The sequence below is a fragment of the Odocoileus virginianus genome, chromosome 6, assembly GCF_023699985.2.
Source record: "Odocoileus virginianus isolate 20LAN1187 ecotype Illinois chromosome 6, Ovbor_1.2, whole genome shotgun sequence".
NCBI lineage: Eukaryota > Metazoa > Chordata > Mammalia > Artiodactyla > Cervidae > Odocoileus > Odocoileus virginianus.
In genome coordinates this window covers 19,973,563-20,000,078 of record NC_069679.1, presented here as the reverse complement: position 1 = coordinate 20,000,078, position 26,516 = coordinate 19,973,563, and the positions used below count along the sequence as shown (strand labels likewise).

The 26,516-nt window shown below is 43.0% G+C and overlaps 1 protein-coding gene across 4 annotated transcripts in view; it reads left to right on the top strand.

The window, feature by feature from the left end:
* Positions 1 to 17,910, top strand: part of SCG5 (secretogranin V) — a 56,353-nt gene extending 38,443 nt beyond the window's left edge. The window contains exons 4-6 of one of the 4 annotated variants that reach the window (XM_020906270.2): positions 4,134 to 4,243; positions 11,352 to 11,405; positions 17,534 to 17,910. In XM_020906270.2, coding sequence (XP_020761929.1) covers positions 4,134 to 4,243; positions 11,352 to 11,405; positions 17,534 to 17,629 — 260 coding nt within the window. In that variant the 3' untranslated portion in view covers positions 17,630 to 17,910. Of the gene's footprint in view, positions 1 to 4,130; positions 4,244 to 11,351; positions 11,406 to 17,533 lie in introns of all 4 variants that reach the window. The other 3 variants (XM_020906269.2, XM_070468955.1, XM_020906271.2) reach the window with 3 other exon arrangements.
* Positions 17,911 to 26,516: the final 8,606 nt, after the last annotated feature.

Genomic DNA, 26,516 nt, shown 5'->3' with positions numbered 1-26,516 from the left:
TGGGTTCCCATGAAAGGTAGGAGCTTTGGGAGGAAATTAAAAATGCTACCATTGGCTGCATATGCTCAGAGAAAAAGTATTTCTAGTCCCATGAGCCCCTATGTATTTTTTTGTAGGTGGATTGGAAAGGGAAGTTGATTCTAGAACTCCTGGTGAGTTCTGATGTTCAGATATACCTGCAGAGGCCTCTCTTGCCAAGGCTTCATCTTCTCTCTCCCTCTTTGGGAAGTGATGCTCTTTTCTGCATGCGCTTCTTTTTTTAATAAAAGAGAGGGCTTTCTCTTTTTTGCCTCTTCTTTGGTACAGTTGCTGCCCACTTTGGAACTTGTTTCCTTTGTGGATGATCCATGCCCATTCGTTTTCCTCACTTCTCTTGACAATCAACACTTCAACTATGTTGTAACCAGTGTCTATCCTGAAATATTTCTTTGGGAGTTGAGAGGTGGCATGAGAGAGAGGGGACCCAGGAAGGTAAGTTGGTTAAGGAAGTAGGTTGAAACCTTCCTTGCTGTTTATGCATTGCTCTCAATTTTCTACCCTCCAGTGCCAAAGAGGATGAATAGTGAGTGAGCTTCACTTATGCTGGGCTTTGAGCAGCTTACTTTGCTGGTTCAGAGTAGTTACTCTAGACAGAGGACTACCTGAATTCAAACCCCAGGTCAGGAGATATGACCTCAAACAAGTTAATAAATGACTTGCATCTCAGCTTCCTTATTTGCAAAATGGGGGTTATTGGGGAATTAAATGAAATTATCCATGTTAAGCACTTGGCACATCACCTCACACAGAGTAAGGACTCATTAAATATTATCCAGATTGTAAATAGCTTTGCCACTAGTAAGCAACCAGAGTAGTCTTTTCCCTTCAGCCCAATAATAATAATGTGAGTATTTATTGGGCTTCCCCCTGGTGGCTCAGATGGTAAAGAATCTACCTGCAATGCAGGAGGCCCAGGTTCGATCCCTAGGTCAGGAAGATCCCTGGAGAATGAAACAGCAGCCCACTTCAGTATTCTCGCCTGGAGAGTTCCATGGACAGAGGAACCTGGCGGGCTACATGGGGTCACTAACAGTCGGACACGACTGAATGACTAACACTACACTTAGTATTTATTATCCTTACTTTACATATAACAAACCTGAAGCTTCCAAAATAGCTTGCTCAAGGTTATTTATGTAACAAGTAGCTGAGCCAAAACTCAAACTTGGGTCTATCTGATTCAGGACCGTGGACCCAACCACTGAGACATGCTGCCTTGCTCTGAAAATTCTGACAGTATTGGTACCTCAGCTTTTCTTAAACACAATACAGGCTCTCTTTGAAAGAGGTTCCCTCTGAAAGATAGGTGAGGTCTCTGTTTCCCATGGGGGACAGGCCTCCATCCTGGGATGGGACAACCAAAATAGTTGGATGGAGCCAATGTGGGGATGCTGGCCCAGGACTGTAGGAAAATCTAAATCACTGTACAGAACCAGTGATTCAGCCACATTTCACTTGCCTGTGAAGCTTTGGATGAGCAGGAAGAAAGACCAGTTTGGAGTCTGAAGAGTAACAGTCTCCATGGGGACTTGGTTAAACTGATTCAATATCATATCAGATAATGGTTCTTAAAATGTAGTCCTGGCAGTATCAGCATTACCTGGAGACTTATTGGAAAGGCAGATCTTCGCCCCTATTCCAGAGTTATTGAATTAGAAACCCTGGGGGTAAAAAATAAAAAAGTAAAATGTTAGTTGCTTAGTCATGTCCAACTCTTTTTGACCCTGTGAACTGTATGTAGCCCACCAGGATCCTCTGTCCAGTGAAACAGAAACCCTGGGGGTAGGATGCAGAAATCTGTATTTTAAGCTGCCTTTCCTGTGATTCTGGAGCATACTGAAGTTTGGAGAACTGCTGTTAGAGGAGAATGGAAGGAGAGCCAGAGTTTGAGTCTACAGATCTGCTATCTAGTCCTCATTACAGCGTGTCAGTTTACTTCCTCGGGCCTCAGTTTCTTCATCTGTAAAATGAAGACATAGTCAGTGCCTTAAAAAAGCGTTCAGTGTAGTCCTAGCTAATCCTTGAAACAAGTAGTATAGAGATCTATGTAATCAAGCCCTAATCAGTAGCATTTAGGAGCTCTGAGATGGAGCAATCCTGGCTGGCGGATAGAGTTGGATAAAAACCCAGCTCCCAGGCCCTTTCTTGTCTGCCATTATCTGCCCCTTCCCTCCCTGCCTTTTCATTAAGCTAACATACTTGTCCCTCTTTGTTCTACCATATTCTGCATTCTAGAAAAAACTCACTTGCTAAATTTAGCCATTATTTGTAAGAAATTGCTTGAGACATGCCTCATTGAGAATCATGACACCGCATAGTCCAGCCATCCAAGAATAACCTTCACTTCCCTCCCCAAGCCACACTCACCTCTGAATCATGGCTCACTCACCCCGGTCGAGCAGCAAACAGCCTGTCCTGGGCCTCAGGGATGTGAATCCCAGGGAGCATTTTCAGGCTCCAGACACCTTGGGTTCCCAGAGCCACAGGGCTCTATCTCTACACCTCAGTTTGGGCCCACTCAGAGGTACTTGAGAAACAATTAGGAAGAGGTTGTAAAGCTGCCATGTGCAGACTGCCTGACCTCTTTTGCTCTGCTCTCCCTTTCCTTCATGTTAATTGCTCTAGATGAAGAAATCAGATAACCAGTTCAGTGAGAAGTGGGGAGCCATGTTAGAGTCACATTAGGGTTTTTTCCAAATGCGAGTGCTTTCCTCCCAAGCTTCCTGCTGCTGAGGGCTGAGAGACTGTGTGCTGAAAGCTGCTGGTAGGCGTCAGAGCAGTCTCAAGAGACCAGACTACCTGCCTGATTGTGTTAGACCCCTTTTAGCATTGACTTTGATGCTTCACTCTCCCTTTGAAAGGAAGCCTCTTTCATTTTCCCAGTCCTGCACAAACCACCCTCCCAACCTCCCCCACCCCCGCCCTTTTAAAGCTGTTGTCTATAAAGCACATTAGAGACAGGAAAAAAAGGACTCAGTTTCAGAGCACTGTGTCTTGTAATGACAGGGCTTAGGTAAAAGCAGCGGCCTAGAGGGATAGCCTTTTTCTCTGTTTGAATGGAAGACATGCTTTATTTCAAAGAGCATTGATAATAAGAACTGTCATTTAAAGAGAGATGGTGAGAAGGGAACTAAAACCTGTTATGTGCCAGATGCTCTCTATATGATCATCTCTATTCCCTATAGCTGCTCTGAAAGGTAGGGATTTGATTATTCTCATTTCATAGGTGAATAAATGAACTTAGACTAAGTTAACTCTCTGAAGGAACTAAACCTGTCTATCACTCATGAGCTAAGATTTGAACCCTGAGCTCGGGTCTGTCTTTCTGACTCCAGGCTTACCCTGTTACCACTACAACAGACACCATCAAGTTCTGTCTAATAATTATTTTTCTTATATAATGGATTTTCTCCAAGAAGCCAAAATCATTTCTAAAGAGCCACCCAAGAGAAAACAGTGTAAGTCATGTGGAATGGAAGTGTATCAGTAAAGGAAATAATTGCTGTTATGACAGATAAACAATAGCACTGGCTTAACACAATAGAAGTTTATTTCTTATTTGTGTGAAGTCCTGCCAGAGATGGGTGAGGGCATTGTGGAGGTGGATGGTTCAGCAACCCAGACTGCCATCTTTCATCTTTGCACTTGACATCCACAGTTGCCCTGGCCGGCAACATGTAGCAAGCAGACCAACAGATGCTGGGGGTGAGGGTGGGGTTGGGAGAGCAAGAGAGGGGGTCCTCTAGAGGGTTTTTATGGGCCAGGCTTGGAGGTGGAATACATCACTTCTGCCCACATTCCATCAGCACAAACCCAGGCATATGACTCCACCTGATTGCATAGCAAGGCTGGGAAATTAGCCATGTGCCGATGGGGAATGGGAAGTGGGTTTGGTGAGCAGCCAACCATTCTCTGCCATGGGTAGGAGAGGAATGGGAATCTGGGATGAGCAAATCCCAGAAGGATATTGATTTAGAATGACTGATGTGAATACATTCTGACCTTTGGATGTCTAGTTGTTTTTAATAAATTAACTCTTAGGATAACAATAGATCCTTGGCTGTTCCTCAAAAACCTTTTGTTGTTTGCAGTAGATGATGGATGTCTAGAAAACACCCCTGACACAGCAGAGTTCAGTCGAGAATTCCAGTTACACCAGCACCTTTTTGATCCAGAACATGACTATCCAGGCTTGGGCAAGTGGGTAAGTCCAATTTTAATTGCTAGTAGTTCCTATACTCTGGTACTCTGAAGGTACTGATGGCAGAGAGAAACAATATGGGTGGGGAGAGAGAAGGAAAATTGTTTAGACTCTGATTTTTTTTCCAGAAATCTCTAGTTGAGAGGGACTTTTAATTCCAAACCACACTCACTGCCTAGAGCACAATATACCAACTGATTTTAAGAGTCAGTGACCTGAACCAATCTCATCAGCTCTAATCTCAAGAGGGTTCTACTCTGGTCTGCTCCATAATCTGTGTCATAATACATCCTAAAATCTCACCAGTGTTTCATTTACCTCTTACAGGAAGTATATGAAATTTCTGTTTTAAAAAAAAGGATACTAAGAAAATTTCCAGATTTTCCCCCTAGACTGAGGGAAGTGATCTCTGCAGAACTAAAGGAAAACCATGCCAGAAACTGAGAAACAGACATACAATTCTGCTTTATGGAAAGAGAAGAAAAATTCCAAAATATGTGGCAGTGAACTTGCCATCAATGGCAAGAACCTATAACTGCCAGTTAAGGAAATTGTTTATACGCACTTGGAAAGAGAAATCATGACCACTTGGCACAGGTTTGCTAAAAACAAGTTTTGTCGATCTAATTATATTCTTCCACTTGCCAGCATTATTCATTTACTTTCCAGCTTGATGAGGGAAATGAAGTGAGCATGGTGCGTTTAGACTTTAGCAAAGTATTTGATGAGCTCTTTCATGATATCCTGTTGGAAGAGGTGGAGAGTTACAACCTAGGCAGGAAAACATCACCAAAAGGGAGCTTATTAAAGAGTCCATGTCGAGAGGGAGAGCAATTTCACATGTATCCTCTGTGTCTTAGCGATATCCCACTCCACATTTTTATAAAAGCTATAGAGCATATGCTTATCAGATTCTCAAAGAAAGACACAAAGTTGGAAGGGAGAACCCTGGATGACAGAGTTGGGATTCAAGAAGATCCCAACTAACTGGAATAATGAATCGAACAAGATCACAATTGAATGGAGTTAGATCTGTTTTCCTGTGGTTTGGATGATGTAATCAAATGCAGAAGCCATGTGAGCAAAGTGGAAAACTACTAAGGAGGCTTAGTTCACATATACAGAGGTGGTCAATACACCTGTGGAAGGAGTGAGTGAATGAGGAATGAGCAGATCCTCCTAATTGCCTAAGCCTATCTACAGCTATAGGTCTCCATCACTGGCAGCCAACTTGCTACCTACTTTACTGGGAATACTGTGGCCTCAGAGCTAAACTCTCTCTCTTCCTTTTTACATTGTTTTAGAGAGAGAGGTCCCTCCTCATTAATGACCACTTCCATTTTTTCCATCATCCAAGCACTGAGTTTGATTCCCTCTCCTGTCAACATGCACATGTTTCCTGTCTTAAAATGACAAAGCAACAATGCCCTCTAAGTTAATTTTGCTTCCTCCAATATGCATTATTCTATTTCTCTTCTTTTTCATAAGTAGTTAGGGAGAATTTGCAGAGCCATCCTGAAGCCTACTAGCAAGGGTATAAACATGTTGAATTACATAGGCAACCATCTGTAGGTTCTTGAATAGGAGGCTAAAATCATGAAAGTCTTCTATAAAAGTTATTCTGGTGGCATAGGGAAGGAGGAGATGTAGAGAGAAGAAACTAAAGGTGGGAAAAAAATAAAGGAGATAATTCTAGTTATGAAGGCTGTGAACACAGAGAATTTAAGTGAATCTCACTAAAGCAATAAGAATCCAAGACATTTCAAAGGGAACTAGGGAACTGACTAGGTTTGGTATATGGCATAAACAGCATGAGAAGGTAAGGTTTGTAAGAAATTGATGGTATGAACTTTTACTCTGAGGAAATTTTTTTAAAAAGAAAGGAAGAAGAGAGGGAGGTAGGAGGGAAAGAAAGGAGCAGAGGAAGAGTAGGAAAGAGTAGATCATAGAGGAGCACTAGGAAGGAATCTACAAGAGATGGGCAAAAGTGCTGCCTACAGAAGCAAGGGACCAGACAGAGTCTGCGGTGTTCCAGGCACTGGGCTAGGTGCTCGATATACAACAGTCATTGACATGATATTGGTCTCAATGAGCTTACCAACTTGGGATAAATTGCATGTAATTAAAATGAACCTACCTCAGCACCGATCAGCTTCCTGATCAAGCTCTGCCAGGTGCAGTTACTGGGGGGAGATGAAAGAAAATAGTCAAGGAAGGCTTCCAAGACTGAGGACTCACATGGCCAATTGTATAATAACCACTGAGGATGCCGAAGGTGCTAAAAAGGGGGAGCACTGAATCCTAGGGTGACACATCTACCTTGCATGACTGCTAGTCTGGAAATGAGGGGCAGGTGCAAGGGGAAGATGGAGAACAGTCTGAGTGAGGGCAGAGAACCCAACTGAGGATGTGAGAGAGATGCAAACTTCTCTCGCCAACTTTCCTCTCCTCTTCTAGAAAATCTTTACAGACTTCTCTCATCATGTTCCACTCACTCCCAGCACTCCGGTATGAAGCCAGCCACCATCTCATTGTTTTTGCCTCCTTTCAATACTGACTTCTTTCCTTTGAGTCACTGCCATTCGTTGTCTACATCGGAGCTAAAGACTAGAAGTTTAGGACTATGACAGATCAATGAGCAGGAAGAATGCTTACACACCTTCCTCACCTGTAATTATGTGTCTGTTTAAACTTGTTTCCTTCATTTATTTTCTCATTACCACCTAGCAGGCAAGCATGAGTTCCACTTCATGTGGAAGTATGAACTGAGTCTGTCTTGCTTTTCTAAGCTGGGGTCCCCAAGCTTTCCTTGGCATTTATAAAGAATGATGGTCTCAAGCTCCACACTCTTTTAAGTTAGCAAAGCGATCATCTTTCACAAGAGAACTAGATTCACAAGATCCTGATTCCTTTTTTTTTTTGCTAGTAATGTTTCCCTGTGTTTGACATTAGCTGGAGCTCAGCAGGGTCTTGAGTAGTGATTCACATAAATATCAGCGTCTGTCTAATTTCCTGCATTTCTCTCTCTTTGTTAATGCATCAAGACACATTTATTAATTGCATATCCTATACCTTCCAGGCCCTGCATTAGGTGATGGGAATACAAAGATGATAATAGTCATTATATTTTATAATAAGACAGTAAGTAGTCATATTTGTTGAGCACATACTGTGTGTGCCAGACACTGTGCTAAATACGTGAATTAATTTCATTCAGTCTGCCTTCCCTATCATGCTCATTTTACAGATGAGAAAATACAGGCTTAGCGAGTTTAAGGGCTTCCCGGGTGGCACTAGTGGAAAGGAACTCACCTGCCAATGCAGGAGACATAAGAAATGCAGGTTTGATTCCTGGGTTGGAAAATTCCCTGGAAGAGTGCACGGCAGCTCACTCCAGTATTCCTGCCTGGAGAATCCCATGGACAGAGGAGCCTGGTGGGCTCTAGTCCATAGGGTCACAAAGAGTCGGACATGACTGAAGCAACTAAGCAGGGATGCATGAAGAGGGAGTTTAAAAGGCCTGCCTAACCCCACGGAGCTGATCATTGACAGAACTGGGATTTGAACCAGAACACTGAACTCTAGGAGTTCTCTAAAAACTGGATAAATTCCTTTTCTTTCCATGGCTCAGCGCTCATCTTGTGTCCTGTACAGTGGTTCTGTCGAGTCCTGCCTACAACTGGTTGTCTTTCAGATGATATGTCACCTGGAGCTGCCGTAGACAAAGGCTGGCTACCATAGATGTCAGCCAACCCCTCCTTCACACATTCATTACTGAGTGTTACTCACTTAGGAAGAAGTTGTCTTGAAAAGCAAATGTTTCTCCTTTCCAAGTGCTTTTCACATCTTTTCACCAGCAGCTTGGGTGACTAGAGGCTCCCTCCTTAACCGGATGCAGCTGAACTGAGCCTTGAACCTGAGCCATGGGAGAAATGAGACACAGGACCCTTTGCCTGTCTCTGTCTTTCACGCCCTCATTGTGTCTGAAGAGTCAGATGCTCTTCAGTTTGGGTTTCTCTCATGTTTCCATGTCCTTAGTCATGAGCTGTGCCTTTCTGATATGTTCTTAGTGTTTCCCTCAGGAAATGCCTGAAGCCAGTTTATCCCAGAATTGGTGGTGACTTGGGCAAAGTGGTCTATGCCAGTTTTCTCCAGTGTAAAGTTACTATTTTTCCCTTTGAAATTAATAATTAATCTGTGGGGATTTATTTCAGTTCAGTTCAGTTCAGTCGCTCAGTCATGTCCAACTCTTTGCGACCCCATGAATCCCAGCACACCAGGACTCCCTGTCCATCACCAACTCCCGGAGTTTACTCAGACTCATGTCCATCAAGTCGGTGATGCCATCCAGCCATCTCATCTTCTGTCGTCCCCTTCTCCTCCTGCCCCCAATCCCTCCCAGCATCAGGGTCTTTTCCAGTGAGTCAACTCTTCGCATCAGGTGGCCAAAGTATTGGAGTTTCAGCTTCAACATCAGTCCTTCCAATGAACACCCAGGACTAATCTCCTTTAGGATGGACTGGTTGGATCTCCTTGCAGTCCAAGGGACTCTCAAGAGTCTTCTCCAACACCACAGTTCAAAAGCATCAATTTTTCAGTGCTCAGCTTTCTTCACAGTCCAACTCTCACATCCATACATGACCACTGGAAAAACCATAGCCTTGACTAGATGGACCTTTGTTGGCAAAGTAATGTCTCTGCTTTTTAATATGCTATCTAGGTTGGGGATTTACTTCAAGACTGTATAAATATTCTTTCCCTGTTACACTTTCAACTAACAATTTTAATATCCACTGATGGCACTCACCAGAATAATGATAACTATGGTAGTTTTAAAATGGTGATTTATTTAAAAACGTTACTATTCTTTCGGCATTTCTTGGTTGGCATTCTATTCTAAGCAAGAGTTTCCCCTGTTCCTCCATTTTTAAAAAAATTTTTTATCAGTATAGATTCATTGTTTCCTATTATTTATTTGCTGTTCAAACTGTCCTAGATTCAGCCAGTGGGAGTCTCTGCAGGCTGGTTTTTCTTTCCTTTCACCATGTCTCATCACTTTTTGAGCACTTCCTTACTTTCTGGCCCAATTAGATATCCCAACTTCATTCATCCTTGTACTTTCCCTGCCCTAGCTCTGGAATCAGACGTTTCTCCAAGAAGCCTCCCTGGTTCCATTTAGGAATGGAATTTGAAACCAAGATCTGGGCAGTTGTCCAAAATCTTGATGGCACAATGGAAAGCCCTCTTTGTGAACTCAGACCTGCTACTCACATGGAAAACAGGCTCACTGCTCCCCCTCCCCACCGTATCTACAGGGAATGGGTGTCAGGAGGGGAGCTGGTCTCTTCTCATTGGCTTTATGTACTTCTTTCACCCACAGGAGGCCTGTCAATCCCTGCCTTCAAATCCATACAATAGCAGGGCTCATCAGGAATGCCAAGGTCATTGGCAGGCAGGGGTGGGAAAGCATCTGGCTCATCCTAACCTGCACTCTTAGGGAAACACAGGGACCATCTTTGAGAGGAAGGCTTCAGCACCTTTCCTTTTCTCTTTGAATGAAGGCTCTTATGAGTATAACCCTGGCCTTCTAAAGGGGAGTAACTAAGATGCTGCTGTCTTTACCTTGCTGGTGGCACAGTGGACCTCAACCATGGCTGGCTGGCTGTCCCACCCCATGGTACCAGCTCGAGGGCCCTGTGCCCTCCCTCCCGCTCAGGCAGCTGATCCCAGTGATTCACAGAAGCCTCTTTCCTGGCCCCCTATCTCCCGAGCCCTGTCCCCAGCTTTGGCATGAATTCCCAGGACCTTCTCTTTCACCAGGAATTGTTCCATCTACAGAAAGGCAAGCACAGAATGAGCCTTACAGCAGTACCCTCATTCCTCGAGTGAATGATCTGTACTTTTCTCCCTTCTGAGATGAAACTCATCAATTCTCCAAGTGAGCATGAGATTCAGGCTGCGGCCAGGACCGATCTTTGGGGCTGTGGAGGCTCCTTGACGCTCTGGCACGGCCTCAGTGCATAGTTGAGGTTGGGCAAGAGATACACATTGTAAATTGTGGGTGGAGTAGATTTTAATGAACATGAAAATTCTGACCTCGTTCTTGGTATTTGTCATTTTCATTTCCAAATCTACCATGAAAAAAAGAACTTGATATCCAAACAGCTCAGAAGATACAAGGGTTGTATAAACTTGTTCCTTACCAGAACTCTGTCATCTTCTTCTTTTAAAAAATCAATGTCAGGGTATTTTAGAGTAAGATGAATCACCTCTTTTATATATTATCTCCCTTCTGATAAAAATTTTTTTAAAAAAGTGAACAACTTGAGAACGCCGCCAATTCCCCATTTCCTCTCTTCAGGTTAAGTGTCCTGTCTCTTATAATCCCAATAGAAGGGAAATATATTCAACATGTATGTGATATTCTAGAGCTCATTTAAATCCACTATGTGTTTGAAATCCAGAAATATGTGGAAACACTTATACAAACTGTGGTAACAGTGCCTGTCCTGCACCCCCCTCAGCAACATAGCTTTTCTTCTGCCAAGAAGATTTTTGGCAGTTTTTAAAAGGTTCACTCTATTAAAAATGTTATAGACCAAATGGTTTTCCGATTGTCTTGACTGGGGACACTGACTCAAGCCACAAGGGGAAGGATTGCAGAAGTCGGATGTCTCGTTTATTTACATAGAGGATTGTTGCTAATAGTCAGGCACTCCTCTAGAGAACAGTTTATGTGTACAGCTCATAAAAAGGGAGTTAGATACTAAAGTAAAATAAGATAAAACTGTTTGCTTTAAACAAAGGCTGTTCAAAGTGAGGAGATGGGTCTCCAGTGCCCCTTGTGTGTTAGAATGTCGTATTTTCTGATTTATATGATTGTTGATGACATGGGTGTGCCTTGGGGCATCGCAGAGAACTTTATTAAAAGCTGCACAACACCAGCTTTTCTCTTGTGATCTATCTTTCTGACACGACACTCCTTTCATCTGGTTTTGTTTCCAAAATACGTGTATGCAGATATCCAGGGGGACACACCAAGGATATGATAGCCATTGACCAAATGTGATCCATACTTCTGCATTTGTGTTTTCTTTTCTCTCAACTCCAGAACAAGAAGCTCCTTTATGAGAAGATGAAGGGAGGACAGAGACGCAAGCGGAGGGTAACGTCTGACTGGCTGTGAGGCTGGGGGATGCCTAGAGCTTTCTGAGTGGGGCAGTTGACAGGCTGTTACCCTTGGGAGGTCCGAAAGTAGCAGAGTCCTTACACGTACAGTCCTTTATGGGGGCGAGGCTGAACAATGGTCCCTGGTGACAAGAAGCGTGCCTAGAAAGTCTGCCCTTGGCTTCTGCGAGGTCTTCTCCAGGCTTTAGCATGTAATTTTTAGTGGCACACCAAGTTCTTTTTTAATCTTTTTATTTTGTATCGGAGTATAGCCATTACTGTACAATGATGTGATAGTGTCCGGTAGACAGCAGAGGGACTCAGCCATACCTATACATGTATCCATTCTGCCTGAAACTCCCCTCCTATCCAGGCTGCCACATAACATTGAGCAGAGTTCCATGTGCTATACAGTAGGTCCTTGTTGGTTATTCATTTTATTTTATTTTATTTTTTAAGATTTTATGATAATCTTTTTTTTTTCCATTTATTTTTATTAGTTGGAGGCTAATTACTTTACAGCATTGCAGTGGTTTTTGTCATACATTGAAATGAATTAGCCATGGATTTACATGTATTCCCCATCCCGGTCCCCCCTCCCACCTCCCTCTCCACCCCATCCCTCTGGGTCTTCCCAGTGCACCAGGCCTGAGCACCTGTCTCATGCATCCAACCTGGGCTGGTGATCTGTTTCACCCTAGATATACATGTTTCGATGCTGTTCTCTTGAAACATCCCGCCCTCACTGGTTATTCATTTTAAATACAGCAGTGTGTACATGACCTTCCCAAACTCCCTAACTATCCCTTCCTCCCATCTCTTCCCCCATCCTTTCCCACTGGACAAGCTTAATTTTTTTTAACTTTGATTTTTATTTTGTATTGGAGTACAGGCGTGACTATACAATGTTGTGATTATTTCAGATGGACAGCAAAGGGACTCAGGCATACATATACATGTATCCATTCTTCCCCAAACTCCCCTCCCATCTAGGCTGCCACATAACACTCAACAGACTTCCCTGTACTATACAGTAGGTCCTTTCTGGTTATTCATCAGGTACAGTAAGTTTTGTGGCAAATCCACCACCATCATTGCACTCACAAAAAGCCAATTGCATCCCACCCATGGGTGTAGATAGGGATGTGGGGAGTACAGAAGTGTACGTCCTTCCTCAAAGGATCTATAGGCCACACATCCATCCGCATCAATTACATAAAAACTCGAACCAAGAACCAGGAAGTGTTGAACTGCCTGCTCCAGGCAATAATTTTAAAGAAATGTATGGGCAAAAGATGACATGAACAAATCTCATTCCTTCTGCATACTTTTTTTCTTGGTCCAGCCAGATGGATGTAAAAATCTACTAGATCCATTTTATTTGTTTACTGACTGGAATTTGCAGGGCTAGTTATTCACCATCCCAGGGCTGCCCTGGGAGCTGTTCATTTAGCCACTACAGTGATTCCTCTTTCAAAGCTGATGTCACTTGACTCTGGGCTTCCAATGTATTTGATGGTGTTGAGACTGAACAAGTGGCCGTTGGTTGGTGCCTTTTTAGGCAAAAGTGGCTGGCCACCTGCCATTTAAAAGCAAAATTTTGGCAGCACTGAACAGCATGTGGGATCTTAGATCCCCCACCAGGCATTGAACCTGTGCCCCTCCCACAACCCGCTTCTGCCTACAACATTGGCAGCATGGAGTCTCAATCACCAGACCACCAGAGAAGTCCCCTGCTGCTTTTTTTCTTTTTTTAAAATCAGATTTTAAAAGTTAAAGTCTGCTTATTCCATAGTAAAATGCTGCCAGATAGTAACCATCTTAGTTAAAATACACAAACCAAACCATACACACAAGGACCCTGACTATGTATTTAGAATAGGAACAGACTTCCTATAGGAAGACAGACTTAGAATAGGAAGTACCTGGATCCTGGCAAAATTGGGGAGTTTGGACAGTGGTCACTGTGGCCTTTCTGAATAGTTTTGCCAAATCTGGTCAGAATGCTTGAAGAGGTGTAGGTTTTCTGGACTCAGCATTAATTCCTCAGGCCCCCAAAGCAGAAGGGCAGTCCCTGTGCTGCCTGACAAAATACAGAAGACCCATGGCCAGTTTTCTATTCAAGAAGCAAAGTTTTGCTTTGGAAACAGATGTTCGGAGAGTTAATCGGGTTATTCAGAGATTTCTCTTGGATGATTACTGTCTCCAGTGGTAGTAGATGGTGGCAGGGAAGGTCTGAAGGGTGTAATGTGGTCTTGAGAGAACATCAAGAAATTCTATTCCAGGAGCTCAGAATACATATAATTTACCAGTAAGATTGCTTGAATGTCTCCCCATGGTACAATAAGGACATTTCCAAATAAGAACAGTGACCATACTGAAATGGGTATCTTAGCATGAAGCTTTAATTGTCTCTACTTCCTGGCTCACTATTCCTCCTGGCCTGCCTTGGTTAATGGCTGCAGGTCATGATTTAGGTCATTTTTGTATGAGACCAGTGATGACCAAAACTCAGTTTGGCTAAGACACATGTTATAAAGGATTTTGCTTTGGCTTCATCTTACTCCACATAGGAAAGGCTGAGAATTTATGAAAATAGGGTCACTTTGACCCAGAGGTATCAAGTTCTTCCCATTCTCAGATATCTACAAAGATCCATGCCCATGTCATAAACCAGGGCCCTCTCAAGTCTGGAGGAGAAACAGAACTTACCTCCCTTGTCTTCAGACCTCAGATCGTGTTCCCATCTTGAATGATGACTTTGACTGCTCCCTCCAGTATGCAAATCAATATGAAGAAATTATGGGCTTGCTGTTATGAAAAATCAGGGCTTTCTCCAGTGAAGCTCAGCATCTGCTTTGGGTTTCTAAAGGTCATCAGAGGCAGGGGTCCAATACCAATGGTTCTATCAGTTGTGAAATGGCAACTGTGTAACCTACCCAGTCTCTCCCCCAAGGGAGAAGGTAAATATCTAAGTGCCTTGAGTTCTTCGGAAGGTATTTAAAACCAAGTTTCATCACTGTTGGGCTTCCCTGGCGGCTCAATGGTAAAAAATATGCCTGCTGATGCAAGAGACGAGGATTCAATCCCTGGGTCAGGAAGATCCCCTGAAGGAGGAAACGGCAACCCACTCCAGTATTCTTGCCTGGGAAATCCCATGAACAGAGGAGCCTTGCAGGCTACAGTCCATGGGGTCACCAAAAAGTCAGACACAACTGAGAAGTGGAGTATGCACGCACGTCATCATTATTATTAACCTTGTATGTAGGATTCAGTACTCAGACATTTATCAAAGAATTTCAAGTGATTGCTCCTTTTTCTTCCTCATTAATTCAGTTCCTTCATTGCCTGCTTCATTTGTTATGGCCTAGGTCTGGGCAGAAGGACTTGCTCTCATGACAGTCCCTTACCAGGATGGCTTCTCCCCAGAATTACAACAGAGCCATGGGTGGTTTTATGTAGCTTTCTAAATTTGCTCAAATCCAGTTGGATTCCTAGTTGCTTCAAGAAGGAAAGGTCAATAAATGACCTTTCAAACGGCATCAAATTTTTAATTCTTAGGAGATATCTTGTTAATATTTGAAATCTGCTATTTATCTTATTTAAAGAGTTTGTCAGCCCTTTATTCCTGTATTTGATAAACATGACTATCATGAAGGGATACATGTATATGTATGACTGAGTCCCTTTGACCACCTGAAATACTATCACAACATTGTTAATCAGCTATATGTCAATATCAATTTTTTTTAAATGCTCCAAAATCACATTAAAGAACATAGCTTAGAAAAAATATTTTTAAATTAAAATAGGATATTTCATATCCTTTTAAATATGTTAGAAATTTCAGAATATATTTTTACTAAGAAAAAAATTAAAAATATTTATAATACTGAATATACTTTTTCAGTCCATATGTGCTCCACCTAGCCAGAGATTCTGAAATGATTCTCTGGGTTAAGCCAGGCCATTCTAGTTGACAATTCCTAATATAAAAAAGTAGTTATTTAAAATATTTTAAAGATGCTTCCCAGCAAAGTACTGTTATTTGGTGACATACCACTTTTCAGATCAATGAGAACATTGCATACTTTGTAATTCTCAGCTTGTTTATGATGCATTTTTGCAGGATAAGTTGGGCCTTTCATCATTCATACTTTCACCTATCAGAATGTGGAAGTACATTTTTAAATACTAAACTCAGATTCCAGGCATTCTGTTTAGGAGAATGTCTGCTCAAAAGTCATAGCAGACAATGTCCCATGGGCAAGAGAGACCCCCTGTGAAATGCCTCCATTCATCCGTGGGGCTTAGAGGTGCCATGGGATTGCAGATATATTGTAACTACAGTTCTTTCTTATATTTGTGTTTAGTTATTGGAAGACAACGTCAATAAACAAATACTTTTCAAAACTTGAATTTTTGTCTGCTTGCTAAATACTGTTATAAAACTCCAATTCCTAGTTCAAATCCAAACCTCAGAAAATAGGTATAAAGTAAAGAAGGAATGGAAAAACATTGACTCATTCAGAATACCAACAGCTGAAAAGAATTTCAGACAGTGGAGTCTTGAGTCAAAAATAAAGGAGTTATGTAAATAAGTTCATTTGCACTCTTTTTGTTTTGATTCCACATATAAGCGATATTATGTGTCATTTGTCTTTATGTGTCTGACTTGCTTCACTCAGTATGACAATCTCTAGGTTCATCCATGTTGCTGCAAATGGCATTATTTTGTTCTTTTTTATAGCTAAATAATATTCCATTGTATGTATGTACCACATCTTTATCCATTCCTCTGTTGATGGATGTTTAGGTTGCTTCCATGTCCTGGTATTGTAAATAGTGCTGCAGTGAACTTCGGAGTGCATGTATCTATTCAAATTATACTTTTCTCTGGGTATATGCCCAACAGTAGATTGCTGGATCATATGATCATTCTATTTTTAGTTTTTTTAAGGAACCTCCATACTGTTCTCCATAGTGGATGTACCAATTTACATTCCTATCAACAGTGTAGGAGGGTTCCCTTTTTTCCACACCCTCTCCAGCATTTAGTGTTTGTAGATTTTTGATGACCATTCTGACCGATGAGGTAATACCTCTGTAGTTTGGAGTCACAGATATAGAAAACAAACTTACAGTTACCAGGGAATAAGGGGGAGACAGAATAAATTGGGACTGACATATACACATGATGCTTCCCTGCTGGCTCAGCCGGTAAAGAATCCGCCTGCAATGTGGGAGACCTGGGCTCAGGAGGATCCCCTGGAGAAGGGAATGGCTACCCACTCCAGTGTTCTGGCCTGGAGAATTCCAGAATCGGACATGACTGAGCAATTTTCACTATACACATTACTATTTATAAAATAAGTAACTAGTAAGAGCCTGCTCTATAGCACAGGAAGCTCCACTCAGTACTCTGTATGGCCTATATGGGAAGAGAATCTTTAAAAAAAAGAGTGGATATATGTATTTGCCATACACCTGAAGATAAATTGTTAATCAGCTATACTACAATAAAAAAAATTAAAAACAAAATATCACCATTTTATACATCCTAAAAAATAATAATAAATACAGAAGCTTTCTGTATAATTTCCTTTCCTTCGGCTTTTGAGTTTGACTGAGAGAAGGTGACAGTGAAAACTAGAGCCCTTGATGGGTCCTCTTTAAGTGGAAGGCTGCTTTGGAAGAGTCAGTCACAGCAGCAGGTAATCTCAGACCACTCTTCCCATTGGCTCCATTCTGTCCTCTTCTTTAGAACATTCTTCTTGTCAAATGACTTAATTCTGTTTCATGTGAGGCTTTGTACTTGTTAATAGTGAGGGTTTATTAGCTGGTTCACTTCAAATCTTTATTCCAAAAAAGGGAGTGGGACCAAACTGCACCTGATAATGAGTTGTGTGAAACAGTTGTGTGAAAGACATAATTAGACACATCAGTCAGTGTTTCTCTGGCCACTGAGGCCATTGATTGGTGCACCGAAGTCATCATTTGGTAGGTGGCAGCCTCCACTGTTACCTAGGTAACCCAACAGGTGAGAAAGAGTTCTCGTTCACCTCTTCTGTGAGATGTCTGTATCTGGTATTCACGTGTGATTCTAAACCATTATATATTTTTCAGAGTGTCAATCCATATCTACAAGGACAGAGACTGGACAATGTTGTTGCAAAGAAGTCAGTCCCCCATTTTTCAGATGAAGATAAGGACGCAGAGTAAAGTGAAGACGCAGTGTGGAAATTCGTGTGACTGCTAGACCACCTTGGTACTGCTTCTGCCCGTGTGTTGTTGGAGCCCCTGTGAGGGGAAGCATGTTTCTAATTTAGATAAGTACGGACGAAAAGCAAACGTATTTTGGTATTGTGTTGTCCTTCATGCCGATAGCTCTGCTTTCTGCTAAATTAGGATAAGAGCCTTTTTTCCCCTTTAAATGTGGATCTGCGGTGCACATTAAAATTGAAGTGTATGTGTCAACAACAATAAAAAGCAAATGAATGAAATGTCCTCTGAGTTCTTGCAATTTAAAATGGTGTTTTGGGTAGCACTGTTTTGGCCAAGACTATAAAGAGCTGGCCTTTGATTTGTATTATGCAGCTCAGTCAGCCCTTATGCATTGTTACACACCAGTGAAGGAGACGGTATCCAGGAGGAGAAGCCGACACATTTCACTTGGGTACATCTCAATGAATGTGCAAGCACAGGTCTGTGAAGTTTTTAAAATTTGAGGCTCTAAATTTTTAAAATTAAAAAAAAATTTAAAAAACTAAATTTAGAGCATTATAAGAATGATTTCTTTGCTTACTAGGACAAACTCTCAAATATGATCTTATTTTAACAACAATACTGTGAAGTAAATATGGAATCAGTATTATCATTCCCATTTTACAGATGGTGGGACTGAGACTCAGCTTCCATGAAAAGCTGAAAGTGGCACAGTCAACAAATAGGGACTAAGGTCAACTGACCCTGAGTTATTTTATTGATTCAGCAGACTTTGGGTTTCTACGATGTGTCAGGCGCAGAGCTGGGCTCTGGGTTGGGGGGGTGGGGGGTGCACTGGGGACTCACACTGATACCAGCAAGATCCTCAGGCAGCAAAGCATTCAATCTGTGAGCTCCAGGTCGGTCAGCCAGCCCATGATACTTCTTAAATCTTGGAATGCAGATGCAGATGTGCTTTCCTGCATGTTTCTGAAGAGCTGTGCTGTCTTCTTTCAGCTGAGTCCTCCCAAGTCAGAAAATCAATTCAGAGAAAGGTTGGTGGGAATTCACTGGTGAGATTCTTTTTGTGCTCTTTATACCTCCTCACTGTACAACTGTAAAGAAGATGATGGTTTCAGACTTTGATATCATTGGCCTCAATTTCCTTTTCTATAAAAGGGAGATGACAGTGAGGAAGCACTCAGGGACAAAGATCATTCTTTTTTCTTTTTAAAAAAAAATTTTTGACTGCACAACACAGCATGTGAGATCTTAGCTCCCTGATTAGGGATTGATCCTGGGTCCCCTGCATCAGAAGCCCAGAGTCTTAACCACTGGACCACCAGGGAAGTCTAGAATGATCGTTTTTCATTTTAATAAGTGAATGTGTGCTGCATGCTAAGTTGCTTCAGTCGTATGTTACTCTCTGTGACCCTGTGGACTTTAGCCCACCAGGCTCCTCTGTCCATGGAATTCTCCAAGTAAGAATACTGGAGTAGGTTTGCCATGCCCTCCTCCAGGGGACCTTCCCGACCCAGGGGTCAAATCCATGTCTCCTGTATTGGCAGGCGGGTTCTTTACCACTAGCGCCACCTGGGAAGCTCTAATAAGTGATTATTAAATCTAAATGTCTTGTGTAATAGAAATAGCTTGTTCATATTTAGTTAGCACAGGAGTCTGTTATTATCACTTATACAAACTAGGAGAGGTATTGACACCTGTTTCAGGATGCATTTTTCCTAGAGAGTTTCAGCAGGCAATTTCTCCACAATCCATAGCATCATTTCAGAAGAATCATTAACACCTGATTTTAAAAGAAAATTCACTCACATTCTAGAGACGTTTAGAGCTGGGAGGGTCTACCCTAGGGATTCTGTGTTTCATAAGCCTTTTAATTACAATTTATACCAGTTTCAGCTCTCTGAGAAAAAGTAAAAGACACCTTTTTTCCAAGATTGACCAGAAGGAAGGAAAGATGGCTAAAGACATATTCTGAGGTCAGGAGGAAGGAAGTATATGCGAAGCAGAAGGAGGAGGTGGCTGTTTGACTCATTTGCCTTTCAATGCCTTTTTTTGCCTTTCCCTGTTTCCCAGCTCCCTTGTCAGCTGACATCTGGCGGGTCTAACGTGAGGTGGCTGAGGGCAGAGTAGAAGGTGAGAAAATGGAAGAAAACAAGGTCACTCATTTTTGCTCCCAGTAGCTGCGTCTTCTCTGAGGCTCCATCTCCTGCCAGGTAAGCCTGGCCCCCCAGGGCACCAGTCACGTCACGTCTTCCCCTGGTCCCTGCAGCCTAAGGAGGTTACAGCTTCTGTCATATTGTTAATCTCTGGTTTATTTCACCAACTCCTCTTTGGCTTCCTGGCCCTTCTTATCACCTGTATAAACCATTTTCTATATTGAATTATTTCTGTGTGAAATCCTTTGGATATTTTCTATTTTCCCAACTGGTCCCTGACTGATACACTCATCCATAGGGGAATCAAGAATGAAGTATTATGAAAAAAAATTTAGAAAAACTCATGTGGGGAACAGACAGGAGGGTGTTTCTTGATCGTTAATGATTCACTTAGGAATATTGTTAAAACCACACGTTCTGATACAGCAGTTCCAGGAAGGGCCTTCTATTTTGCATTTGTTTAAGTTCATAGGCAGTGCTGTTGCTGCTGGCCCTTGAACAACATCTTGAGTAGCACAGAAATAGGGAATTAGAAAAAGGTGAAAGTGTGTGAACTTCTCTGAGAGCCCAGTTTAGTAACTTACTCTGAATTTGTAAGGACCCTGCCAACATGGTTCATAACCTTATCCAGTCACTCTCAGCACCTTGAGGGGAAGAGCTGATAGAGGAGACATGAAAGTGAGCCCTCCTCAATTGACACATGTACAACATTAAGGTGTCAAGATTCTAAGACACAAGGAAAAGCAATCGTGAGATGCCCCATTGTAGACATGAGGCTCTGTGAAGGGTCAGGTTGGCTCAACTGATCTGAGAAATGTCAAAAGAATTATGGAAATGATGTGACCCAAAATAAGCTTTGTATCAATAGATACAAAGGGGAATGAGAGGGAAAGGGAAAAGAGTTAGCAGCCTGGGAGGAGCTGAGTTTGGATTCTCCGCAAAGGAAAAATCTCAAGTAACAATGAATGATGTCTCTGCTGTGACAACTACAGCAAGCAGAATTGAGTGGAGCCCACGACCAATGGGCTTGAAGTAGAAGAACAATAGGGTCAGGGGAACCGAAGACAGATCAGTAATGCAAGGGTAAAGTGGTAGAGGGAAAGTCAAGGGAGCGAGGCTCTGTACGAGGTCGAAGTTGTACACAAGCTTGGAGATTGCAGGCTGAATCTGAGGTCGAAGAGCCTCTGACACTCACTGGAATTCTGTGCGCCTTTGCGTATCTGGAGAGCTGCTTTTCCTCTTATGAAGGAGTTCCAGATTCTCAAAGGGGTCTGTGACCCCCAAAACCTTAGAAATCAATGCTAAAAGTAGTACTGTGAGCTATGTTGGTTGTCACTGAGGAGTAGCAGTCTGTTGAGGAACCCTTGAAAAAGGCAAGAGGGTGGAGTAAAACTTATGGGGATTTCCAAAGGAAATGTCATGGCCAATAATCATCAATGCCCTCTAACCACCAGGTGAAAGACCAAAGAGTTAATTGCTAGTAGATCCATCAGGCCAGCAGCTCCTGAACCCACTGGGCAATCAGATCAAACAGGAGACAGATATTATGGGCCTCGAGACTTTAGTAATCTCACAACTGCCATAAAATTAAAGTAGACCAATACAAAATAGATACTGCACTTCCTCTGACACTTAGGAATTGTATCCTGTTTAGCCAAACTCATTGGGAGCCCTTTGGGAGTCATCAAGCACCTATTTAAGAGGGAAAGATGCTCCATCAGAGCATCAGAACTACAAGGGGCACCTGGTGGGCTACTGGGCTCCTCACCACTTTGCAATCAACACTACTCTTCATCAACAGCAGTGTTCCATGTTCAATAATCATTCAAGCACATGCCAGGCAGGTGGTCCAGAATCTCTTTTCTTAGGGCCCCTCCAAGCCACAGTTTCAGAAGCCCAGGACACTCCATCCGCTGAAGTCAGGTCGGAAGAGATTATTACCTCCTTGTAGGTGCCTGGCTGTCTTGCTGCCACACAGCCTTGTTGGGGTAAAGCTTGGTCTTGCCTGATGCGTAGACACTTGCCTAGTTGGGTGGCTGATGTGGGGCTCCATGATTGGGATATGAAGTTAAAATTCTCTCAATTCACAGTCACAGCTGCTTTCTAGAGCACCATCTAGCTCTTGGAGCACGTGGAGTTGCTCCAACACGTGCCACCCCGTCAGCGCTCTCCCCTGCCCTCTCTCCAAAGGACCACGCTAACACAGAGCAGGTCCAGTCACACCCTTTCCCAGGACACTTAGATACCCAAGAAGAGCCAGCGGCCCTTCTCCCTCTCACTGTTGTCTCTGCTGCAGATGGTATTCACACTCTGCCCCTAAACACAGAAGAGGCTGGCATCTGAAGCACGTGTGTGTGACTCCTCTGGCTCTTTATGAAAGTCTCTGCCTCCCTCACTGGACTCCTCTCTCAGCTCTCTTCTCCATGTTGCCCCAAAACTATCACCAGACGGGGCTCCCCCATGTACTGTTGCCTCTCTCTCCTCTGCTCTTTCATCAGGCACTTCATTTATAGTCTCTGGGGAGGGTATTCCTGCACCTCCACGTGTGAGGATGGCTGAGATTCTCTCCAAGGTTCCGTGATTCCATCCAAGCGTTTCAAGAGTCGGGACTGAGCCAGGTGGGGGACAGAAAGGATTTCTGAGCCCGAGGAACCATGAAGAGGGGCTGCTAGGAGCACAGGAGTCATGGCAGAGTCCACCTAGGCATAATGAGGACCCAGAAGAGGGGCAGCTGACCCAGAGGGAAGGGGTCAGGAAAGGAAATCAGAAGGTCACACCCAAACTGAGTCTCAAAAGAGTTTTTCAGGGCTTCCCTGGTGGTCCAGTGGTTAGGGATCCACCTGCCAATGCAGGAGACTCAGGTTTGATCCCTGGTGTGGGAAGATTCCACATGACACAGGGCAACTAAGCTTGCAGACCTCACCTACTGAAGCCTGCACACCTAGAGCCCATGCTCTACAACAAGAGAAGCCACCACAAAGAGAAGTCCACTGCGACTGGGGAGCAGCCCCCACTATGCGCAACCAGAGGAAGGCTGCACACAGCAATGAAGACCCAGCACAGCCATAAATAAATAAGGAGAATTTTTTTTTAAGGAATATTTTTTTAATAAATTAAATTTTAAAAAAGTTCTTCAAAATCAAGAAGGAGAATGGAAGGGAGAATGTTTCAGGCACAGGAGTGTATGTTCAAAATTACAGAGGAGAGTGAGGCGACGGTGCATGGGAGAGCCCCATCTGATGATAGTTTTAGGGGTGACACGGACAGAAGAGCTGAGAGAGGAGTCTGGTGAGGCAGGCAGAGACTGTCAAAAAGAGCCAGAGGGGTCACACTAGAGAGGATGGATTTTATCTTGAAGGGTAAAAAAATCTCAAAAGGATTTCATCAGAGGTGGGAACATTATAATTTCTTGTTTTAGAAGATCACTGGCAGTAGTATATAGACCAGGCCAAAGGCTGTTCAAGTTTCTAATCTACACAAGGGGAAAAAAAATGAGATGGTGGTAAGGAAGCTAAAAATACTGAAATGTCAAGGCAAATAGAAATTCCAGGTCTTATGAGCCCTGGGAGAGATTTGTAAAGCTAGGTAGACTCAGGGCTGGGTGAGTATACTCTCCACCTCATTATGTCAGAATAGTCAAGGCTCACTCAAAAAGAATATGAACACCCACATATGGGGTAGATCTTCCTAGCAACTTTCACTTGGGAATGCAGCCAGGTGGGAGGTCACTCTTTCCCCCAACATCAAGTAGTGTTGACTCTTTTATCACCCTTCCTGGGAATGTGTCTCTAGGAGACCGCCACATATTTCCATTCAGTCCCTGTAACTGGGCTTAATAATAATGAGTTACTATGTATGCAGAGCTGACAAAGGTCCATCTAGTCAAAGCTATGGCTTTTCCCAGTAGTCATGTATGGATGTGAGAGTTGGACCATAAAGAAATCTGAGCGCCGAAGAATTGATGCTTTTGAACTGTGGTGGTAGAGAAGACTCCTGAGAGTCCCTTGGACTGCTAGGAGGTCAAACCAGTCAATCCTAAAGGAAATCAGTCCTGAATATTCATTGGAAGGACTGATGCTGAAGCTAAAGCTCCAATACTTTGACCACCTGTTGCAAAGAGCCAACTCACTGGAAAAAGACCCTGATGCTGGGAAAGATTAAAGGCAGGAGGAAAAGGGGATGACAGAGGATGAGATGGCTGGATGGCATCACCAACTCAATGGACGTAAGTTTGGGCAAGCTCCGGGAGATGCTGATGGGCAGGGAAGCCTGGGGTGCTGTAGTCCAAGGAGTCACGAGGAGTCGGACACAACTGAGCAACTGAACTGAACTATGTATGCAGAGCAGGTGATGTATATGTGGATCATTTAATTCTCCCTCCTTACATTTTCTAGATGAAATAATTAAGGCAGAGACATTACATAACTTAACCAAGACTGTGGCTGCGGCAGAGCTGGAAATTGAATTTTGGTCTCTTGATCTCCACAGTTAATCTTGTCTTTGTACCACACTGCTAGCCAACACGTATTGTTTTATGATGTGTCTGCCTCACTCGACTAGGTTATAAACTCTTTGAGGTCATGGACTGTGTCTCACTTTGCATTCTATCCCAGTACTTACATAGGGCCTGATATACACAGTAACTGCTGAATGAATGACCATTATGAAATATTTTAAAGAAGTCATATGAGTTTGAATATCTTAGAGTATGTGTAAAGAAGGAAGAATGAGAGAATTCCCTGGCAGGCCAGTGCTTAGGTCTTGGAGCTTCCATTGCTGGGGCCCAGGTTCAATCTTTGATCTGGGAACTAAGATCCTGCAAGCTGCATGGTGCAGCCAGGAAAAGAAAAAAAGAGATTACCATTATTACCCCTTACTTTATGTTGAGTTGACAGATTGACAATAAGTTGTGTCTATGATTGTCAAGTTCTTTTAAATATCAGAAATAGAACCCCACCTTACTTTCCTGAATCATCGTCCAGATATTGGCAGCTAAGGCGTTCCAGCCACATATCTCTATTTGTTGTACTCAAATGATGGCTGTGCATGACTTAATCATCAAGGAAATAGACCAGACTAGGGGAGTGGTCCTTACTTACCATGAAGACAGATCTGTGGGCAGCCTCAGCATTGGCTTACACTATGGCCTTTCATCTTTGGGTGTTCCTCTGACCAGGGGAACATCCAGTAGCCATGTGGGAAGCACACAGGGCATATGTGAGTCTTTAACTGTATTGTGCTGTGGCAACTGCTTTGGGAATTAGATCAGTGAGACCTTGGGAAACATTGGCCGATCCATGGGAACTTGCTTAGTGCACAGAGGAGGCCCAAGAAGAAGTCAGAAGGGTGGGTCAGTTCTATCACCACCCCTCAAAAGCAACTCCCAGGACATTCATCAGGAGAACTATTGAAAGCCAGACCTACTTAAAGAAGTGTGTTTTTTGAGAAAGTAACATTTCCTGAAGCCACTGGAAGCCTGTTTTGTGAACAGCCTGAGTACAGCAGGATTTAGAATGTTTGTTCTTCACATCCATGACTTCCTGTTTCTAAAGGATAAAAGAGTCTCTACCAGGACTCTGTGGCTGTCGGGCTGCTCTCCTTAGTTTGGTGACTTCATTGTAGATGAATCAGAAACAGATGGATCAAATTTCCTCCCTTGGCAATTGAAAAAAAAAAATATGTAGAATATAGCAGATCTGGTGGGCTTCCCAGGTGGCGCTAGTGGTAAAGAACCCCCCTGCCGATACTGGAGACACAAGAGACACTGGTTTGATCCCTGGGTCAGGAAGATCCCCTGGAGGAGGATATGGCAACCCACTCTAGTATTCTTGCTTGGAGAATCCCATGGACAGAGAAGCCTGGCAAGCTACGATCCAGTCCAAAGGGTTGCAAAAAGTCGGACACCACAGAAGTGGCTTAGCTAGCAAGCAAGCAAGGATAGCAAATCTGGTAGATCCCAGCGCTTTGAGAGAGCAGGGACCACTGAAAATTGTCATAACTATTTAGAGGGGAAAATGGGTTGCTCTTGGCGCAGAGGAAACCCCTGAAAAAACTAGCAAGAGCTTTGTGGCTGTCTTACCTTGGCTTCTGAGGTTTGCAAACAAAGGCAAGGTGTTTACAAAGATTCTACTAGGGACATGTCCTTGAATTTGGGTTCAGAAACCTTACTTGTGAATTATAAAGAAAGAAATTTTTAGAAAAGAGATGCTCCAAGATGGAATGAAATATGTAGATCTAAAAGTCCACCCTAAGAGACTGCACGTTCTATTGTTTGATGACTTTCATGTGGCAGTAGAACTTGTTGATAATCTATTCCTCCCAACAGAAACAAAAAAATACTTGCAATCACTCTTAGTGGAGGCATGGGCTTCCCTGGTGGTTCAGTCCATAAAGAATCCAGCTGTAGTGCAGGAAACCCGGGTTCAATCCCTGGATCAGGAAGATCCCCTGGAGAAGGAAATGGAAACCCACTCTGGTATTCTTGCTTGGGAAATCCCATGCATAGAGGAGCCTGGCAGTCTACACTCCATGTGGTCACAAGGGTTGGACATGAATTAGTGACTAAACCACCACAACCTTAGCAGAAGCAACTAAACACATGAGGAGTGAGAAATATATTAATAAAACCAGTCTGACAACTTTAATAAAACCACAAGCAGGCCGTCATATAAATCGTTGTCTTTGGATGTCACTTTCCTTGTTCGGAACTCATCACAATGCCATCCATT